At 35.8% G+C, this 18923-nt stretch overlaps 1 protein-coding gene across 5 annotated transcripts in view; it reads left to right on the forward strand.

Annotated features, from left to right (window-relative positions):
• Window positions 1-18923, forward strand: part of ARL13B (ADP ribosylation factor like GTPase 13B) — a 71097-nt gene that overhangs the window by 3796 nt on the left and 48378 nt on the right. For 2 of the 5 annotated variants that reach the window (XM_045851785.1, XM_045851786.1), the window contains exon 2: window positions 13199-13269. In XM_045851785.1, coding sequence (XP_045707741.1) covers window positions 13199-13269 — 71 coding nt within the window. Of the gene's footprint in view, window positions 1-171; window positions 219-6767; window positions 6787-12993; window positions 13019-13198; window positions 13270-18923 lie in introns of those variants that run through there. The other 3 variants (XM_045851787.1, XM_045851789.1, XM_045851788.1) reach the window with 3 other exon arrangements.

Genomic DNA, 18923 nt, shown 5'->3' on the forward strand with positions numbered 1-18923 from the left:
TGTTTTGTCCTCAGACTTCACTTTTATTCTTTTTTTAGTACATAAACATGCTCAAGGCCCTGTTATTGTTAGAGAAGAGAAAGAGTTCATCCATTTGGCACTAGCAGAGCCAAACACTTGACACCGAGAATTGCAGTGGAGAAAGACTATTGAATGGTGCCATCGAGGAGAACAGGAAGCTAATGCTAAAAAGCCTGAATTCCTGGATGGCATGGCGAGTAGGTTCTAGATTATATAGAGCAAAATCACAGGACATGGTGGGTTGGGGTTTGGGGTTGTACTGATTGGGGTTGTACTGATTGGTTGGAGGTGGGGTAAGGGTAATGAATCTTCTCTTCAGGTCTTGAGGACAGCTCTGAGGTGTTTTCTGGCATCTCTGCATCTGGTCTCATGGGGCAGTAGCCAGGCAGTTGTGCTACCTTAGGGCTACCTTAGGGCTCGGGAACTGAAACATAATTTAGGTCAAGGTGTTATTGTTAGCCTACCAGATGTCCAGACCACATGATCATTAGTCAGATCTGGGCTACTGTCTTCTGCCTTAGGGGTTACTGATCATCTAGAGGAAAGACTGGGTCTCTGAGGTATATATATTATATATATAGAGAGAAATATGATTTCTAGACTTAGGATTTAAAACTAAATTTAATCAAAGTCTTAAGGACCTTTGGTTTCATTACCTGAAAAAAAAAAAACACCACAAAAGTGTAAATGTTTTTTATTGCTGCTATAACAAATTAGATTAACATTGTGATTTCAGAGAACACAAATTTATTATCCTATTGTTTTGATTTTAGCCTAAAATGTGTCAACAGAGTTGCATATCTTCTGGAGGGTCTGTGGGAGAATCTGGTTTTCTTTGCCTTTTCCAGCAAAGAAAGCGGCTATGTGCGTTACTTGACCCAGGGCCCCTTTCCTCTGTCTTCTCCTCTGATCTTTTGTCTCTGTCTTTTAAGCCATCTTGTGATTTCCTGACTACTCTAAAATAAACTACCCATTCCAGATCCTTAATCATGTTGGCAACATTTCTTTTGCTATGTATAGCAACATACTTACAGGTTCTAGGGATTGGGATGTGGACATCTTTGGGAGGCCATTATTCAGAGTCTATCATAATAAACAACCCTCATTCCCTGCAGCCACTAACTACCTTTCCTCCTTCCTTTCACCCAGATTTAACAGTTGGCAGTAGATTATAAGTACCTTCTCAACTTCCTCCTCTCTCATGCATTCCTTAACTTCTTTCTTTAGAAGACTTCTGCCCAGACCCTTCAATGCACTTGTTCTTAACTATACCAGATATGGCCTGGTTATTAAACAAATGGATTCTTTCAATCTCTTGGCATCATTTGATACTCAAGACAAGTGTATTTATTTCTCTGATATTTTTTTCCTGAATTTTTAAATCTTTACCTTTCTGCCATTTTCCTTTTCTGTGCCTTTTTGCCAGTTAGCCTTTCTTCCTCTGACTCCCAAGTTTGCCCAAGGGCCGGTCTTCACCTCTTCTTCTTCAACACATTCTCCCTTTGTGGTCAATATCACCTTGTATTGGGACTTCAGCTACCACCTTAACATGGACTCCCAAGTCCACATTTCCAGCACAGAGATTCATCTATGACTTGAAGACACACATACCCAGTTGCCACAAACCCTCAATCCCAGCATATCCAAAACAAGCTTAAATTCTCTCTCATTTCCATGCTGAATTGCTTCTGCCTTCTTCTTACCCAAAGCAGAAGCCAGGAGTAATCCTGGATACCCATTTGTACTTTGTTCTCTTCAAGCATCAAGTCCATTGGTTTCTGCCTGCTTTTCACCACTTTGCCTCTTACACTCTTTCAGCCCTTCCATACCCACTGCTCTGCCCAATATTCCATTCCCAGGTCTCTGACACTTTCCACTATCCCCTTTTGATTCATTCTCCACACTCCTGTCTATGGTCTTCATAGGATACAACAGATATTAAATCTTCAGTCTTACCTAATTGCCCTCAGGATAGCATCTAAATTTATTACTTACAACTTACTCATGATTGGACCTGAACCTGGCTATGTAGACTCTTCTTCATAAATCATTCTTTTTTCTCCTATCATGCCAAATTTGGGGTACTTAAGTTCCCTAGTTCCTCCTTTTCTCCCAAATGCCTTTTTCTTCTTTGACTATTCCTACTCATGCTTCAAATCTCAACTGGGAGATTCTTTTATTCAGGAAATTGTCTTTGAATTCCAGCTACATTCTTTATCCTTTTAAGACATTGAAAAATAATTTATGTTTATTGCTATTTAAAGGTAATGCATATTTATTGTAGAACATTGAAGACTTGGTTAAACAAAAAGAGGCAAATTTGTTACCTGTAATCTCACCCCCCCCAGAGATTACCTCTTTAATATTTTAGTGTAGAATCTCTTACATGATTAAAATTTTACTTTAAAATAATATGAAATAATAATGCTTTGTCACAGCTTTTTATTTTTTGCTTGAATGTATAATTCACATCTTTTTACATCATTATGTATTTTCCTTCAACTTTTTAATAGCAGAGTAGTATGTTGCATAGATTGATCAAAGCGTGTTTACTCATTCCTGTTATTATATATTTAGTATTTAAAATATTTAACCAAATGGTTAAGTATTAGTTTGTGGAGCATTTGTAAAATTTATTTATTGATTTTTAGAGAAAGAGTGGGAAATATCCATTTGTTGTTCCACTTATTTATGTATACATTAGTTGATTCTTGTATGTGCCCTGACTGGGGATTGAACCCACAACCTTAGCATATGGGGAAGAAGTGCTAACCAACTGAGCTACCAGGCCAGGGCTGGATATCCATATTCTTTGGGGATATTCCAATGATTCTCTTTGATGTTTTTCTTTGGGGGCAGGTACATTTTCTCAGTGAATTTTCTAGAAGAGATCTTAGGGGTTTAATGTAGCAACTGTTTTTCTAGTCTATAGTATGTGTTGAATATGTCTTCTATTTTTTTAAATTTATTGGTGGCTTTTGAAATCGTACACATTTAAAATATTTTACTCAAACATATCACTCAGCATAATGTTTTGAAACTTCATTACTATTCAACCAGTAAATACGTGTAAGCAGGTCCCCACCCTTCCATATTGTCATCTATACACTCTGAACTCCTATTTTTTTATACCAGATATTAACTAGTTGATGAAATAGTGCTTATTAAGTATGGTAGAATACGAAAGAGTTGGAAAATGATTTTCAAGATTTTTATCAGGAATTGACAAAGGATTTTGGAAGGGGTTTAATTTTATCTGGATCTTGAAGAAATTTACCTCCCTAAGATCACTATGAGAATAATTTCAGGAATGGCCCATTAAGAAAAGCAGAAAGTTCACATTAATTTAACTGAATTTTGGCAATGAGAATTCTGTAATTAATTTAAAACAATACAAAGTTTTTACCAGTATTTAATCAAAAAGAAAAATAGAAGTACTCATGTGCTTACCACCCAGGTTTTGTAAATATTAATCTTTGCTTGTGACATTTCAGGGTTTTTTCCCCCAAAGAGATAGACAGTAAGTCCTTCACATTCTCTTCATTGTATCCTTCTCCTCCCATTCCTCCCCACAGTTATGTACTTGCTGGAATTACCAGTTCCTTGCCCACCTGTTTTTTGATGTCATATTTCAGACTAGCAAAGCTTTATTTCAAATTTGTTGTTCACTGTGGCCAAGTCCAAAAGAGGAGTCTCAGATACCACAGTAAGCAGCGTGCATTGATCAGTGTGGTGTCTGGTGAAGCATGCTGTGATGTGAGATGTATTCTCTGCTGTGATTTTTTTCCAGTGGGGAAGCAGCACTCTAATAGTCATCTTTCTTGGTCTAAATAAATATACCTATAAATCTATACTGTATATAGAAATTGCTGTGTTCTTAATTTCTTAATTAAGCTGTACATACAGATTAGCAAGGATTATCTGATGTGCTATATGCAGAACTGGAATATCTCACATTTCTTTTTATCCCCCTACAGCTTCTTGTTAATTCAGTGTAAGAATTTTAGAATTTTAGGATAGGTAGGGACCTTGAGATATCCTGATTCTACCACTTTATATTTTAGAAATGAACAAACTGACACTAAAAATTTTACTTGATCAAGACTTAAAAGCTAGCACATAATCCCAAGTTTGGTCCTCTTACTATTTGTTAGTGCTCCATAAATTTAGATAGTGATTTTGGTATGATATTATCCTGGACTGTACAATCTAAATTTACAATAAAATCACAGCATAATTTTATTGGTAATTTTTTATTGTATCTTTTTTTTGTGGTGGTTTTTTTCACTCCCTAACTATAAATTACTAAACAGTGTTTCTAAGTCCCTTTCCATATGTTACTTTTAAATTTAAAACTTGCTCCATGTAGTTTTAAGTATTTTAATTAATAAATATCAGTTTTGATGTGTCAAATTTTGTTTTTTTGTGTTTTTAATGAAATATTTTGACTTGAATATTTTTGTTAGAAATAGCTTTTATGTAATTACCTCATTTGAAGTGTTGACTTCCTTAGTTAATAGATGAGGTTTAGAGTGTAGATGTTTAAATGACTACAGTAATGTCATTCAGAAAAGATTCAAAATTCAAATGTTTTCTAAGTTCAAAATGCCAATATTTTGTTGCTTATATTTCGGGTGTGCTAATTTCTATATCTTTTATATAAAAGAGGGACCATGAGGTAAAAATATATAAACCAGGCCTTTGGTCTCTTAATCCCTATGTTTCACTTTTTTTACTCAGAATTATTTCAGTTTTAAAAATCTTTTCCACTCTCAATTGAGATTAACACTGTTAACTGTTAACCTGGAACCATGAGCATGTAAGCTTTTTCAAAAAATTTTAGCTATTTTGATGTTAGAAGATAGGTGATTTTCATTACATTCTCAAATATTGAACTATTACATTGATGTAAAGATTTTTACAAATTAAGTTTATACAGTATTTTTTCAACTTAAAGTTATATATTTTAATTTTACTTAGTGTAATAGCAAATAGGGATCATAAATTATATTTATGTTGTTTCATTTGGTAAAGATGCCTGATGTGTGCCCAGTACATTTGATCCGGGGGTACAGAGTTGATGAAGAGAAATTGACTGTAGGATGAGCTGCATAACAAAGTTGGGGTCTGCTTATTGTGGTGGCACAGATGGTCAGGAATGACTGGGGGAATCCCTGCCCTTGTAGCCTGCTGGTGAGCGGCAGAAGAATAAGATGCAGAATTTGAACTTGATTCTATTTAAGGATTTTAAGCTGAAAAATACCATGGTTTGATTTTCATGAACATCCTGAGTAGCTTTTATTAACAGCATGCAATTCATGACTTTAGTTAATATACCTATTACTAGGTGATATACCTCCTATCAGGTGCAGGAACCAGGTTATGATTGTGATAAGCTTAAGTCTGGGGAAAAAATTAAGAGATACCTTGATGAAAATGAACCAGACTATCTAGATACCTGATGTATAATCTGTGTGTGTGTCTGTGTGTGTGTATACATATATAATGTGAATAAATATATTCATATATATGAATAAATTTTAGGGTAAACAAAATGGTTCAAGTTAGCCTTTAAAATAGTGATAATTATTATTGTTTTTACAAACCGCTGTAGTTAAACTTTCCATGGAAGCTGCTGTTGACTAACTTCTTATTAGCACTGTAATCTTGGGTAATTTGTACCTGCTCTACTCAGAGGGACAGTGTGAAGACAAATAACAGAGTGAAATAGCTTTGAACTATCAAGACATGCCATGTAAATTCAAAGCATTAGTTACTTGCAGGGTTTGGGGAAAGCTGAGAGCATTTATTTCTGAGGTACTTAGTTTGAGGCAATCACCAAAAGGCTACTTTTATTTTACAAAACTGTAGTTTATTTGATATAGTTCACTTTTTAACTCTTCTGGAAGCTGTTCCAGTGCTGCCATTTTTTTGGTCTCCTTGTTTTTCTGCCACAATTTTAAGGTTTCTTCAAAGATTCTCAGAGTTCCATGGTCCCTTGTCCACTGACTCCTTTTCCTCCTTTGCTGTCCCTGAGTTCTTTTATCTGCCTCATAGTTTCAGCTACTGTGGATATGTCTCATAAACCCAGTACGGATCTCTCCTCCAGCTTCAGACTTCAGTGTGAGACAAGCACCCTGTCAACATGTGCAACATTGAACCCATTAATCCTGCTGTAGTACTTGGTCCCTGTGCATCTCTCTGGTCTCATCTTGTGGTCTTGAATTTGATGCTGTAATAAGAATAACTGTTGGTTGAGCATTTACTGTATGCCACAGGCATTGTACATTTTATTTGCATTGTCCTATTTAATTTTGGGGTGAATATTGTTATTATCCCATTTTACTAATGAAATTCTGAGAAATTAAATGATGTGTCCCAGATCATTTAGCTTGGAAATGGCATATCTGGGACTTGAACACAGATCTAATAACCAGGTTTGTGGCTATATATGAGTGCCCACAATTCCTATTATGTTTCATACTACTAGTACAAATATACTGTGCATTTTACAATACAAGAGTTCTTTTCATATCAGCCTTTATAGTTTAGTACATAAAGATCAGAAATAAGTGGTCAATTTCAACTTCTGGAAAGGTCAGATTATTTACTATTTGATGATAGTGGTGTCTTAAGTAGAAGTACATCAGTTTCCCTTTAGACTTAATACATAGTTGTATTGACTTGTGATTATGTGTGAATCTAACAAATATGTTTTCCTTTCCTTTAAGGTTGCTGTACTGAAGTGTGGTCTTAACCCCTGGGGTTAGTAACTGAACACCTTGTCCCTTCTCACCTCCTTGATGTGTTGTGGTTTTAGGCAGTGTTCTCAGTCTGGAATCTCCTCCTCCTTTTTCTATTTTCACCTTCCCCTTGCTTGACAAACTTCTCCACTTGAAGAACTTAATTGAGGGATCATCTTGTGTTAAGAAGCTTCCCTGACCTTCCCTTATATCTCTAGGCTGGATAAAGTCCTGTCCTCTTGCTCTGTTTTCCTTTAGCATCTTGTGTATATAAATGAGCATTTTAAACAGTTACTGTGTCACAATCTTCTAATGTTTGTTGACATTTTAGTCACTCTCATTAGAGGATAGCACTCTTGCATACAAGACATACCTCAGACATTTTTGTGTCCACAGTGCCTAATGTACTTTTTCTTGAATTACTGTCTGACCAAATGAATAAATGATTTATTTATTACTAGTCAACTTTTCTAGATACTATAAACCTAAGGACACTGTGTATTATTTTTCCAGCTGAAGGGCTGATGTATTTGATCAATAATCATGAAATTAAAAGATATAGATAATCTTTTATCTTAGAGTTGGTCATAGAGCACAACAGCCAAATGTTTCCCATCAGTGATAATTTACTGTTTTTTAAAAAGCTAAAATGAGATGTGCATTTTAACATGTGTTAGATTGTAGATCTTCAGTATTTAAAGAGTTGCATGGAATTTTGAGCAGAAGATAAATGTTAACCTTTTAAACACACTCTATTATTAACCTATAAATTTAATGTTTTATTAGGCATTGCAGGAATTCACACTGTGATTTTTATTTGTATGTTAATGTTATGTTTATTCATTAAGGCTTTACTTCCCTTAAATATTTAATTAAAGCCATGTTTTCAAGTATCTATCTAATCATTATCTAAATCATTCATATCTTGAATCATATCTAAATCATATCTAAATCATATCTAAATCATATCTTGAATCATTATCTAAATCATTAACTACTTGCAAGGTTAGTCAAAGTAAAAGTAGAAATCCAGAGAGGCTTATTTTGTGCCAGTCTCAGCATGATTATAATTTTCCTGAGTGATTTTCATGATTGAAGGATTTTTTAAATATTTGAATCTAATATATTAAAAAATGGAAAATTCTTAAGGTAAAAGCTAAACTCCTTGGTAGCTAGTTTTAAGAGCCATGTGTAATAGTAATACTTTGGGAGGTTTTTGTTTTTTTTTTAACTGAAATATTGACAAGAATGGGGATTGGGGGGATATAAGACACTACCCATAAGACACAGCCCCTGTAAGACAATGAGGGGCTATTTTCCTTGAAAATGCATATGTAAAATTTTTTTGTCTCATAAGGAATAGAGAAAGGTTTTATGATGTTGGTAGGAACTGCTGACCCAGTGCGTGTATTTGTAGTGTGGTTTTCCTTGACTTCTACAACAGGCACAGTTGCCTGTTATCTCTTCCTGCAGCTGCCTGTACTTTCCTTTTACACCAGTCACCGCACGTAATTCCCCTCCAATTCCTATTTTGCTAGGCTCCAAGCAGGGGAGTCCAACCTGTGGCCTGTGGGCCACAGGTGTCTCAGGATGGCTGTGAATGCAGCCCAACACAAAATCGTAAATTTACTTAAAACATTATGAGATTTTTTGTGATCATGTGTCACAATGTCTTTAATGTGTAGCCCAAGACAACTCTTCTTCTAGTGTGGCCCCTGCAAGATTTGTGAGGGGAAGGGATTGTTTGCTACTATATAATAGGTACTTAATCAATATTTATAGAGTAAATGGTGCAAACAATCAGAAAATGGTGATTTGTTTCCAAAAGTAATTGTTTTGGTTCATGGTGATGTTAGAAGCACTGTAGATCTTGAACTGGATTACAAATTATGAAAGAGCAATTGAATTAGCTTTAATGTAATTTTAGTTTAATTCCTTGTATATCTAGTGTCTTGATTTTTCTAAAATATTATTTAAGATGCTATAATATTTATCTTTTTAGTATAGTCATGTACTATATTTTGTTTAGGAAATTATTTTGTGCTTAAATCTTATTTCTTGATATTTGGTAGTTATGAGTCCTTCAAACAAAATGATAAATTATGCTCTAAAGAAGTAAGCTCATTTTTCAAAGTTGATAATGTAGGTTAAAATTTCCCACATGAATAGAGGTGCCTACATACTACCACAACTCCTTAAATTCATAGTTGGCTGTTGATCTCTTGGGCGTTCCCACTGACCTCCCCACTGACTGCCTGGGGATGGGGTATGTGGATGCTGTTAATTGTAACTTACTTTATTCTTCACTGACTTGAGCATAGACATCCTTTCATTTGCCATTGTGGGTAGGAATGGTTGAAACATTTAGAAAAGAAGCAGCCTTCTGAATAACAAAGGGAATTAACATGGAGAGTAAATTAATTTCACTCACAAAATGCAAAGTCCTCACCATGGCCTGTAAGGACCTACATGATCTTGTCTTAGATGTTTCTGATCTCTTATCTTTCCCTGTCCCTTTCTTACTGGGTTTTACCACATTGGCTTTCTTGATGATACCGCAACATTCCAGCATGCCCCCACCTTAGTGCCTTTGCCCTGGCTGTTCTTTTGCCCCAGATGTTGGCATGACTAACTCCCTCCTTCAAGGTCTTTCTCAGACTTTACCTCTCAACCAGGCATACCCTGATTACCCCACATAAAACTGCAACCCGCCTCCTATCCCCATTACTGCTCCCCTTTACCCTGCTCTCTTCTTTTCTCTATAGTACTTAATTGCCTTCTAACATACTACGTAACTTATAATTTACTTATTTCTTATATTTATGGTTATTGTTTTCTGCCACTAAATGTAAGTTTAATAAGGGAAGAGTTTGTTTTCCATTGTTTTGATTATTTTAATAAACAACTATATCTCAAATACCTAAAATACTAGTATCTGGTGCACAGAAGATGGTCAGTAACTATTGGTTTAACAAATGACCAATTTGATTTTTGCAAGATTTTCTGAGTTTGTTCTTCATCGTCTTGCGACTCATGGCTAGACTGCCACTGTAGGGAACTGATCTGCCTGGCAATGGCGATTGTAGCTCAGCCCTATTGAAAAGCCCAGTAGGCACAGTGTGGCATGCAGGGGCCAAACCCATGGATCGGTTCTCCCGAAATAGGGCCTGCATTATACCTAGGCTGCTTTGAGACTTGCTCTTGCTAAAACTCCCTCACCCTGAGTTCGGGCAGCAAATGCTTACTGCATATCTTTAAAGTAACTCCCTGAAGTCTGTGCTAATTCTCCCAAGGATTGAAGTGTAACCAGACCAATTACTCTTATTGTTCCCTTGCATTTGCAACATTTTTTCCTTGTTAATCTGTAAGAAGTAATCAGTAGCTTCCTTTCCGTTGCTATCTGTAAAAAGTAACTACCTAAATCAAACCTAAGTGTAATGAATGAAAACCTTCTTTGCTGTATGCTATTAGAAAGCCAATATAAGCCTGTCAGGGTCAGGGCGTTCTCCCTTTGAGAGAGTGGCTGTACTGTCCCTTTTCCTCCATAAGACTCGGAAGTCCATTTGAATTTATCTCATCTCATCTGTAACACCGCAGGCACTGCTGGCCCGCTGGTTCTTTATAACCTACTCATTGTCTTATGTCTCTTGTTTCTGGGCTTATGGTTTTTCAGGTGTAAAATTGAACTATACTGTATTTTTTTTCTGACTCTGTGAAGTTTAGCTATATTATCAGAAGCATTTTAAGCTTTATTATTATAGTCTTCTTTCAAAATATCTTAGCATTAATAATCATGTTATTATACTATAAGATACATACTTCATAAGGTGTTACACATATCTAAAAACAGAATTGAGCACATAAGTAGTACCTAGAATATAACAATAATTCTTTTCTTACATAATTTCACAAGAAACAGGTTTTTAATAATCCTTATAATTCAATTAACTGGAAAATTTACTTTGATTTATTGTTGTTCAGTTACAGTTGTTCCATGTTTTCCCTATTGCTCTCACCTACCCTGTCCCCGACTCTCACCATCAGTCACCTCTTGTTCATGCCCATGAATCCTCCACTCATGTTCCTTTGTTTGCCCATTCCCCTTCTTTCCCATGTTATACCCCTCTCCTGTCCCCTCTGGTCACTGTCAGTTTGTTCTTTATTTCCAGGTCTCTGGTTCTGTTTTGCTCATTTGTTTGTTTTGTTGATTAGGTTTTACGTACAGGTGAGATCCTGTGGTATTTGTCTTTGACCACCTGGCTTCTTTCACTTAGCATTATGCTCTCCAGTTCCATCCATGTTGTCGTGAAGGGTAGGAGTTCCGTTCCTGTTTCTTTCTGCTACGCAGTATTCCGTTGTGTAAATGTACCACAGTTTTTTGATCCACTCATTTACTGATGGGCACTTAGGCTATTTCAGCACTTGGCCATTAAAAATAACACTGCTATGAGCATTGAGATGCATGGGTTCTTTTGAATTGGTTATTCAGGATTCTTAGAGTATAGTCCCAGCAGTGGGATCACTAGATCAAAAGGCAGTTCTATGTTTAATTTTTTGAGGAAGTTCTGTACTGTTTTCCACAGTGGCTGTACCAGTTTGCATTACTACCAACAGTATACCAGGGTTCCCTTTTCTCCACAACCTTACCAGCACTTGTGATTTGTTGATTTATTAATGATGTCTATTCTGACTGGTATGAAGTGGTATCTCATTGTGGTTTTAATTTGCATCTCTCTAATGGCTAGTGATGTTGAACATTTTTTCATGTGTTTATGGGCCTATATGCCCTCCTTGAAGAAGTGTCTGTTCAGGTCCTTTGCTCATTTTTTAATTGGATTGTTTGTCTTCCTGCTTTGGAGTCATGTGAGTTCTTTATATGTTTTGGAAATCACACCCTTGTCCAAGGTATCATTGGCAAACATGTTTTCCCATACAGTTAGTTCCCTTTGCATTTTGTTGACATTTTCTATAGCCGTGCAGAAGCTTTTTAGTTTGATGTCATCCCATTTGTTTATTCTTTCCTTTATATCCCTTGCCCTAGAGGGAGTATTGGTGAAAATATTGCTACATGGGATATCTGAAATTTTCCAGCCTATGTTTTCCTCTAGGACTTTTAATGGTGTCATGACTTATACTTAAGTCTTTTACCCATCTTGATAAAAGGACTTATTTTGCTGTATAGTGTAAGTTGGTGGTCTAGTTCCATTTTTTACATGTCTTTGTCCAGATCTCTCAACATCATTTATAGAAGAAGCTATTTTTACTCCATTTTATGTTCCTGCCCCCTTTGTCAAATATTAACTGACCATATTGACATGGGTTTATTTTTGGGTTCTCTATTCTCTTCACTTGATCTATGTGCCTGTTCTTATGCCCATACTGGCCTGTTTTGATTACACTGGCCTTGTAATGTAGTTTGACATCAGGTATTGTGATCTCTCCTACTTCATTCTTCCTTTTCAAGATTGCTGAGGCTGTTTGGGGTCATTTATGGTTCCATATCAATTTTTGAAATGCTCTATATCTGTGAAATATGTCCTTCATATTTTGATAAGGGATAGCATTGAATCTATAAATTACTTTGGGTATATGGACATTTTGATGATGTTAATTCTTCCAATCCATGAACATAGTATATGCTTCCATTTATTTGTGTCTTTCTTAATTTCTTTCTTCAGTGTTGTGTAGTTTTCTGAGTACAGGTCTTTTACCTCCTTGGTTAAATTGATTCCTAGCTATTTTATTTTTCTTGTTGCTACAGTACATGAGATTTTTTTCTCTAATTTCTATTTCTGATATTTCACAGTTGGTATACAAAAATGCCTTTGATTTCTGAATATTGACTTTGTATCCTACTCTTTTGCCAAATTCCTTTATTAGGTCAGGTAGTTTTTTGGTGGAGTCTGTAGAGTTTTCTATGTACACTATCATGTCATCTGCAAACGGATAGCTTTACTTCCTCCTTTACAATTTGGATGCCTTTTATTTATTTATTTATTTATTTATTTATTTATTTTTTCTTATAGCTGTGGCTAGAACTTCCAATACTGTGTTGAAGAGGAGTAGTGAAAGTGGATACCCTTGACTTGTGCCTGGTCTTAGGGGCAAATGAAAATTTGTTCTTCCAGTGTTATGCATAACTCATTAAAATCCATCTCCCTCTCTCAATTTTTTTCCTTCCCTTATCCTTTCAATTACCTATTATACAATTCTCCTTTTTTTTGCTTAAAGAACAAAAGGATGACACTTTAAAGGTATTCATGAATTTTGCTTTTTAGATATATGCGTATTCATCATTTTACCTCTAGTATCTAGCAGATTGTCTTGTACAGTACCTGCTCCTAAATGTTGCTTGAATGAATGTATGTATTTGCTTTTATTTGTTTCCCAATATTTAATTAACTCAGTGATTTTTAAATTTTTATTATTTTAAGAAAGGTGACCCTTGTGATGGTGGGACTTGATAATGCTGGTAAAACGGCAACAGCAAAGGGAATCCAAGGAGGTAAGCTGAAAATATTTATTATTAAATTATTCCAAATTATGTATTTATTTACATTGCTTTGTTACATATTCATTGAGTGAAGCTAGTGTGCACTCCATTAATGTATATTCTCACTATAGTGTGGCTAATGGTGAATGACGCTGGCTTCATAATACCAACTTGTTATCACATGTCAAATGTGAATAAATGCAAAGAGGCTTTTTGAGGTTTTTTATCAGCTAATAGGAACACATCTGTCTTCTGGCCCTTAGGACGGGAAACGTAAAACAAAAGCTACATGCCTCTTCTTATAAGGACACCCATCTCCTACTTCCATTTTCTTGTTCAGTATTTAGTGTCAAGGCTATGCCTAAATAAAAGGGAGGTAGAAATATTGTTATCCAGCACAGCTGTGTGCATCTTTTGATTTTTTTGATATGTAATTTTTAGAGTTATATTAACAATAGGGCCTGTGTTATTAAAGGGTTTTATGTCACTTATATTTCAGTTCATTGGATGTATTTCTTTAGTCTTAATTTAATGCTTTGTACTACAGTATAAAAATAAATGTGCTAGAGAGTTTTTTTGTGTACCCAGGAGAGGTAGTACCATCCAGGCATCTATCTTAAGGGTATGAATTGGGAGGATACCTAACTTATATTTGTTTCTGAAAATGGATGTTTCAAGAAGATATCATGCGCACAGATGGGAGGAGGCTTTTATTTATGGATGTTTATGAAAGAAAACAATTTGCAAAACTTTCTGTTGGAGAAAACATTTTGTCATCATAAATTTTACTATGTGACATTAGGTGTAAATAACATATTATTGTCTGTGGCATTCTTCTGATGCCTTTTTGGTATCTTCAGGCTATATCCTCCCAGAGCACTCATTGTCATCATATAAACCCAGGTTGGCAAACTTCTCTAAAGTGCCAGACAGTAAATATTTTAGACTTTGAGGACCATAATGGTCTCTTTCCCAACTATACAACTCTGACATAGTAGTATGAACATCCATAGACAATATGTAAATAAATGAACATGGCCACGTTCCAATAAAACCTTATTCGGTGTGTTATGAAATTTAAAACACAGCCTTATTAGCCTAAGAGCAATATAAAAACAGGTGGTGAGCCAGATTTGGCCTTTTAGGCCATGACTGCTTTATCTAGACATCTTCCCTTCTTCCATTCCTTCAGAGCCTTACATTCAAGGGTACAGACCCTAAGAATCTGCTAGTTAGATCATATGATTTGTTACTGTGTACTTAAAATATCTTCCATCTGTTAGGTTCTTCCTCTTTTAATTTCCACCTCCATATATCCATCAGTGTCCTTGTCTGAGATTAGAAAATGCTCAAGGTGTCAAATGAACAAACAGTCAAAACTGCCTTCAACTTTGAGCTTCTTTCTGGCTCTGTTTTTGTTCTTCATCTCATATTTACTATTTAGCCTACTCCAGTGACTGATTTCTTACTTTTTTTTTCTTTTTTAAAGATTCTAGTTACATGGAACTCCTTGAACTTTCCCAAATTGTACCTTTTCATGCCTTTGTATTTTTGTTTATTCTGTTTCCACTTGTCTTACTAAAGGGAATATTTCTGCTTATCTTTAAAGACAGAATTATCTACTTATCTCTGAAGACATGTTATTGTAATATAGTCTCCTTAATGAAATCTTTTCTAATCTTCTGCTATCCTCACTCATTACTGTCAGTAGAATCAACTTCTTCCTGTTTTGACCTACTCTTACCTAGTCCTGCTTGGATCACTACTTAATTGTCCTTTTGTTCATGTATTTCTCAACCTCTTCAAACTGTACTTTCCCAAAGGATAGTTTTATTCATTTTGGTGTCCAGCTCAGGCCATGCCTTAAGTGTAGCAGTCACTATTCTTAAAACATTTTACTCATGGCTTCTATTCCTCAGCTTATTTCTGGCTCTTCTCTGTTTCTTTGTTTTGATATTTGCTTGTTTCTTCTGAGGTATATCTCCTTCCTCTTAACTGTATTGCCATTGTCTAAATCCAGACCAGAACTGTCTCTCCTTTATATTGTTAGAGTGGCTTCTAATCTAAGAGTGTTTTCCCTGTCTTAGAGTTTAACTTTCAATCCTTCTTTATGTCTGTCAAAATGATTGTATTAATTACAGATTTAGTTGTTGTAACAGAAGCAGAATAACAGCAGCTTAACAAAATAGAGGTTTGTATTGTACTAATTGGAAATAGGTTTGGTTGTTGTAACAGAGAAGTAAAATAACAGCAGTTTAACAAAATAAATGTTTATTTCTCTCATAGCAATGCAGGAAAACTAGTCTAAGGTGGCATAGCATCTCCATGGTGTTAGGGACTCAAGTTCCTTCTCCTATTTGCTTTGCCATTCCAAGTGTTCTCCCTCGCTTGCCAGTGCAACATGGCTCATGACTATAGCTGGAAGAAATTAAAAGGCAGGGGGAAACCATTCTTTCCTTTAACGTGTGACCTGAAGCCAGCACCTGCCATTCATCTCACCTGTCATTTACTAGAATCAGTGGTGTTCTGGATCTGGCTCCTACTTGTGTTTATTGTCTTATATCAGTTAGCAAGAGCTAAATATGCACATTTCTTTTCCAACTCTGTGTTCAGGTACCTTGTGTTAGTAGTTTGAAATCGGCCATAGTGGAAGTATTTATACCATGGAAATTGGCAAACACTGCATATCATAGTTCCCCTGGCTTGATTAAACATTTAATAGCATACCACTAGCACACTACCTAGAGTCTGCTCTCACGGCCACACCTAACTGCCACAGAGACTTAGGGAATGTAGTCTTTATCCTATTTAACCCTGTGCTTAGCTAAAATAATCTAGGATTCTCTGACTATCCAATGTTATTTCCTAAAAGTCCTAAAGAATTATTTGTATTTTAAGTGTAGATTGGCCCCTAGCATTGTTGGAAATTAACACATCTTTATTATATTGTAGTTGATTGGTTTATATTGGGTTGGCTAAAAAGTTCTTTTGTTTTTTTCTCTAAGATAGCTTTAGTAGTGCTTAGTTGTCTTTAACTTCATTTGAAATAATTTTATTATGTTATATTGTGACAGCTGTCATATCAGTGTGCATTTAAAAAAACCATCAAAATTGGTGTATTTTTGTATAGCCATTTTAATGCTGAAGATGGAAGAAAATACACAATATTTTTGGCATATTATGTTTTATTATTTCAAGAAAGGTAAAAACACAGCTGAAGTGCAAAAAGAGATTTGTGCAGTGTATGGGGAAGGTGTTGTGACCAATCGAATGTGTCAAAAGTGGTTTGTGAAGTTGCATGGTGGAGATTTCTTGCTGGATGATGCTCCACAGTTGGGTAGACCAGTTGAAGTTGATAGAGATCAAATCAAGACATTACTTGAGAACAATCAGTGTTATGCCATGTGTGAGATAGACAAATACTCAAAATATTCAAATCAATAAAGTTATTGGTGAAAATGAAAAATATATCTTTTATTTTATAGAAGAAAACATACAGAGTTTTTTGCCAACCCAATAGATGTTTCCTCTTTTTTTTCCCCTCTTATGAATAAATAGCCTTTTAAGATCAGAGGATGGATATTATTATTATTAATCTTTATATATGTAAGACCTTACGCAATGAATAGGTGAATATCTGTTTTATGTATATAACAGATATTCAATAAATAGTTATTCATTATATATTGGACTTTCTAGTTATTGTTTTAATACATGTACTTTACTGAAATCCTCAGGGCTGGGCACTGTAGTCTTTGTACCTCTGGTTCTTGTGTGATGCCTGATTTACTTAGAATGGTCTCTCAATAAATGATCACAAGCATGGATGGATGGGTAAATATGTAGAAGGAAAAAGGAAGAAGGGACACAAGGACAGCAGCTTTAGGTATCTTTGCAATCTGGTGTTGTGAAACTGAGCCACTATATGCTTTGTGCTGAGTGCTAAGATTACAAGGACAGGTCCCAGCTCTTGGGAAGGTATAGGTTATTGTGAAGACCAGCAAGAAGACAGAATTTGTAATAGAGGGTATAAGTGATACCAGACTTAAAAAGGACTCATCAGAGATGGATTTAGGGGAAAATTGTAACCTGAATATTTGTCTTGTGTATTGAAACACAGAATCGTAAGTAGGAATCAGAGGAAAGAATAAGAGAAGTGGGGTAGTGTGTTTCATGTATCCAAAGAAACAAGCTTTTAAAGTCCTGAAGACCTAGATTTGACTTCTGGCTCTGCCTACCATGTAACCTTGAAAAAAATTACTTAATCCGAGTTGGTTTCCTGGGAATATTGCCATCATTTTATCTGTGCTTACATTGCTTTCCTGCCTAGAATGGTCTTCTCCCTTTGTTATAATTTTGTAGCTTTTAAGAGTTCACTGCCATTTCATTTCCTTTCTGAAGCCTTTCTAAACCATAACTCCCCCCTCCCCCCTTTTTGCCCTTTTCCTCTTTAATGCCCTCTGTCTCAGTTTGGGCTGCTATAACAGAATGCCACAGACTGGGTGGCTTAAACAACAGTTATTTCTCGTGGTTTTAGACACTGGGCATCTGCAGTCATGGTGCCAACATGGTCATTCTTGGTGATCCCCACTTCCTGGTTTACTAACATTCATCTTCTCACTGTGTCCTCAGGCGAAGAAAGAGAGAGGAAACAAGCTCTCTTGGGTCTCTCGTAAGGGCACTGATCTCATCATGAGGGTTTCACCCTCATGACTTCACCTAAATCTAATTACATACCTCCTGAAGGCCCCAACCTTCAAATACCATCACATTGGGTGACAGATCTGACATAAGAGTTTTGTGGGGGCACAGACATGCAGTCCATAACACCTTCACGCTATCCTCTCCAGACTTTTTCACAGAACTCACTGGTTCTTACATTGTTCCCCTGGATATCCTGTCTCTCTGTATTGCATTGTGTATAGGATAGCAACACTATCTTACTTATCTGTACATCCTAATGTTTAACAAATCCTGGTACTGAATAGATGTCCTGTACGCTTCAGTTCCCGTATCTCCAGTGTATTTATTTTCATGGATTATGTCCTGAGGATATCTCTCAATCATACTCAAAGACAGCTGCCTATTTTAACTGTAGAAATCAGTTCTGGCCTGGAGTAGATTCACATTTTTAAATGTCTGTTATAATCCTATTTTTTTTTAATATCATACTGCTTATACTGCTTTCAGAACTTGCCTGTTTCTCCTAGATAAGGAAGTCTTACAAAAATGTGACTCGTTCTATTTTACTCAAGTCACAGTTTTGTAAAACTAAGAACAGACTGACAGTGACCAGAGGGGAGAGGGAAGGGAGATAACAGGGAAAGAAGGGGAAGGGGCAAGTCAAGGAACACGAATAGAGGACTCATGGGCATGGACAATGGGGGAGATTGAGTATGGGAGGGGGGAGAGCAATGGGGAAAAAGGCTGTACAACTGTAACTCAACAATAAATAAAGTTTTTTAAAAAATGTGACTTGTAATGTCTTTTTTAACTTTCTTGGAAGCTCTGAAATGTGCCCAAAAATGATTGGTGAAAGGGAGTGAGTGGTACATCTCAGGTCTATTTCTCAGTCACACCTAAGTATAGCAGCAAAAGCCTTTCAAATTTGTCTTTGTAATAGCACATTTTGAATATGGGATAAAGCCCTCTAAACCAATGTTATT

Source organism: Phyllostomus hastatus, unplaced genomic scaffold (assembly GCF_019186645.2).
Source record: "Phyllostomus hastatus isolate PE091 unplaced genomic scaffold, TTU_PhHast_1.1 phas_contig_86, whole genome shotgun sequence".
Classification (NCBI taxonomy): Eukaryota; Metazoa; Chordata; class Mammalia; order Chiroptera; family Phyllostomidae; genus Phyllostomus; species Phyllostomus hastatus.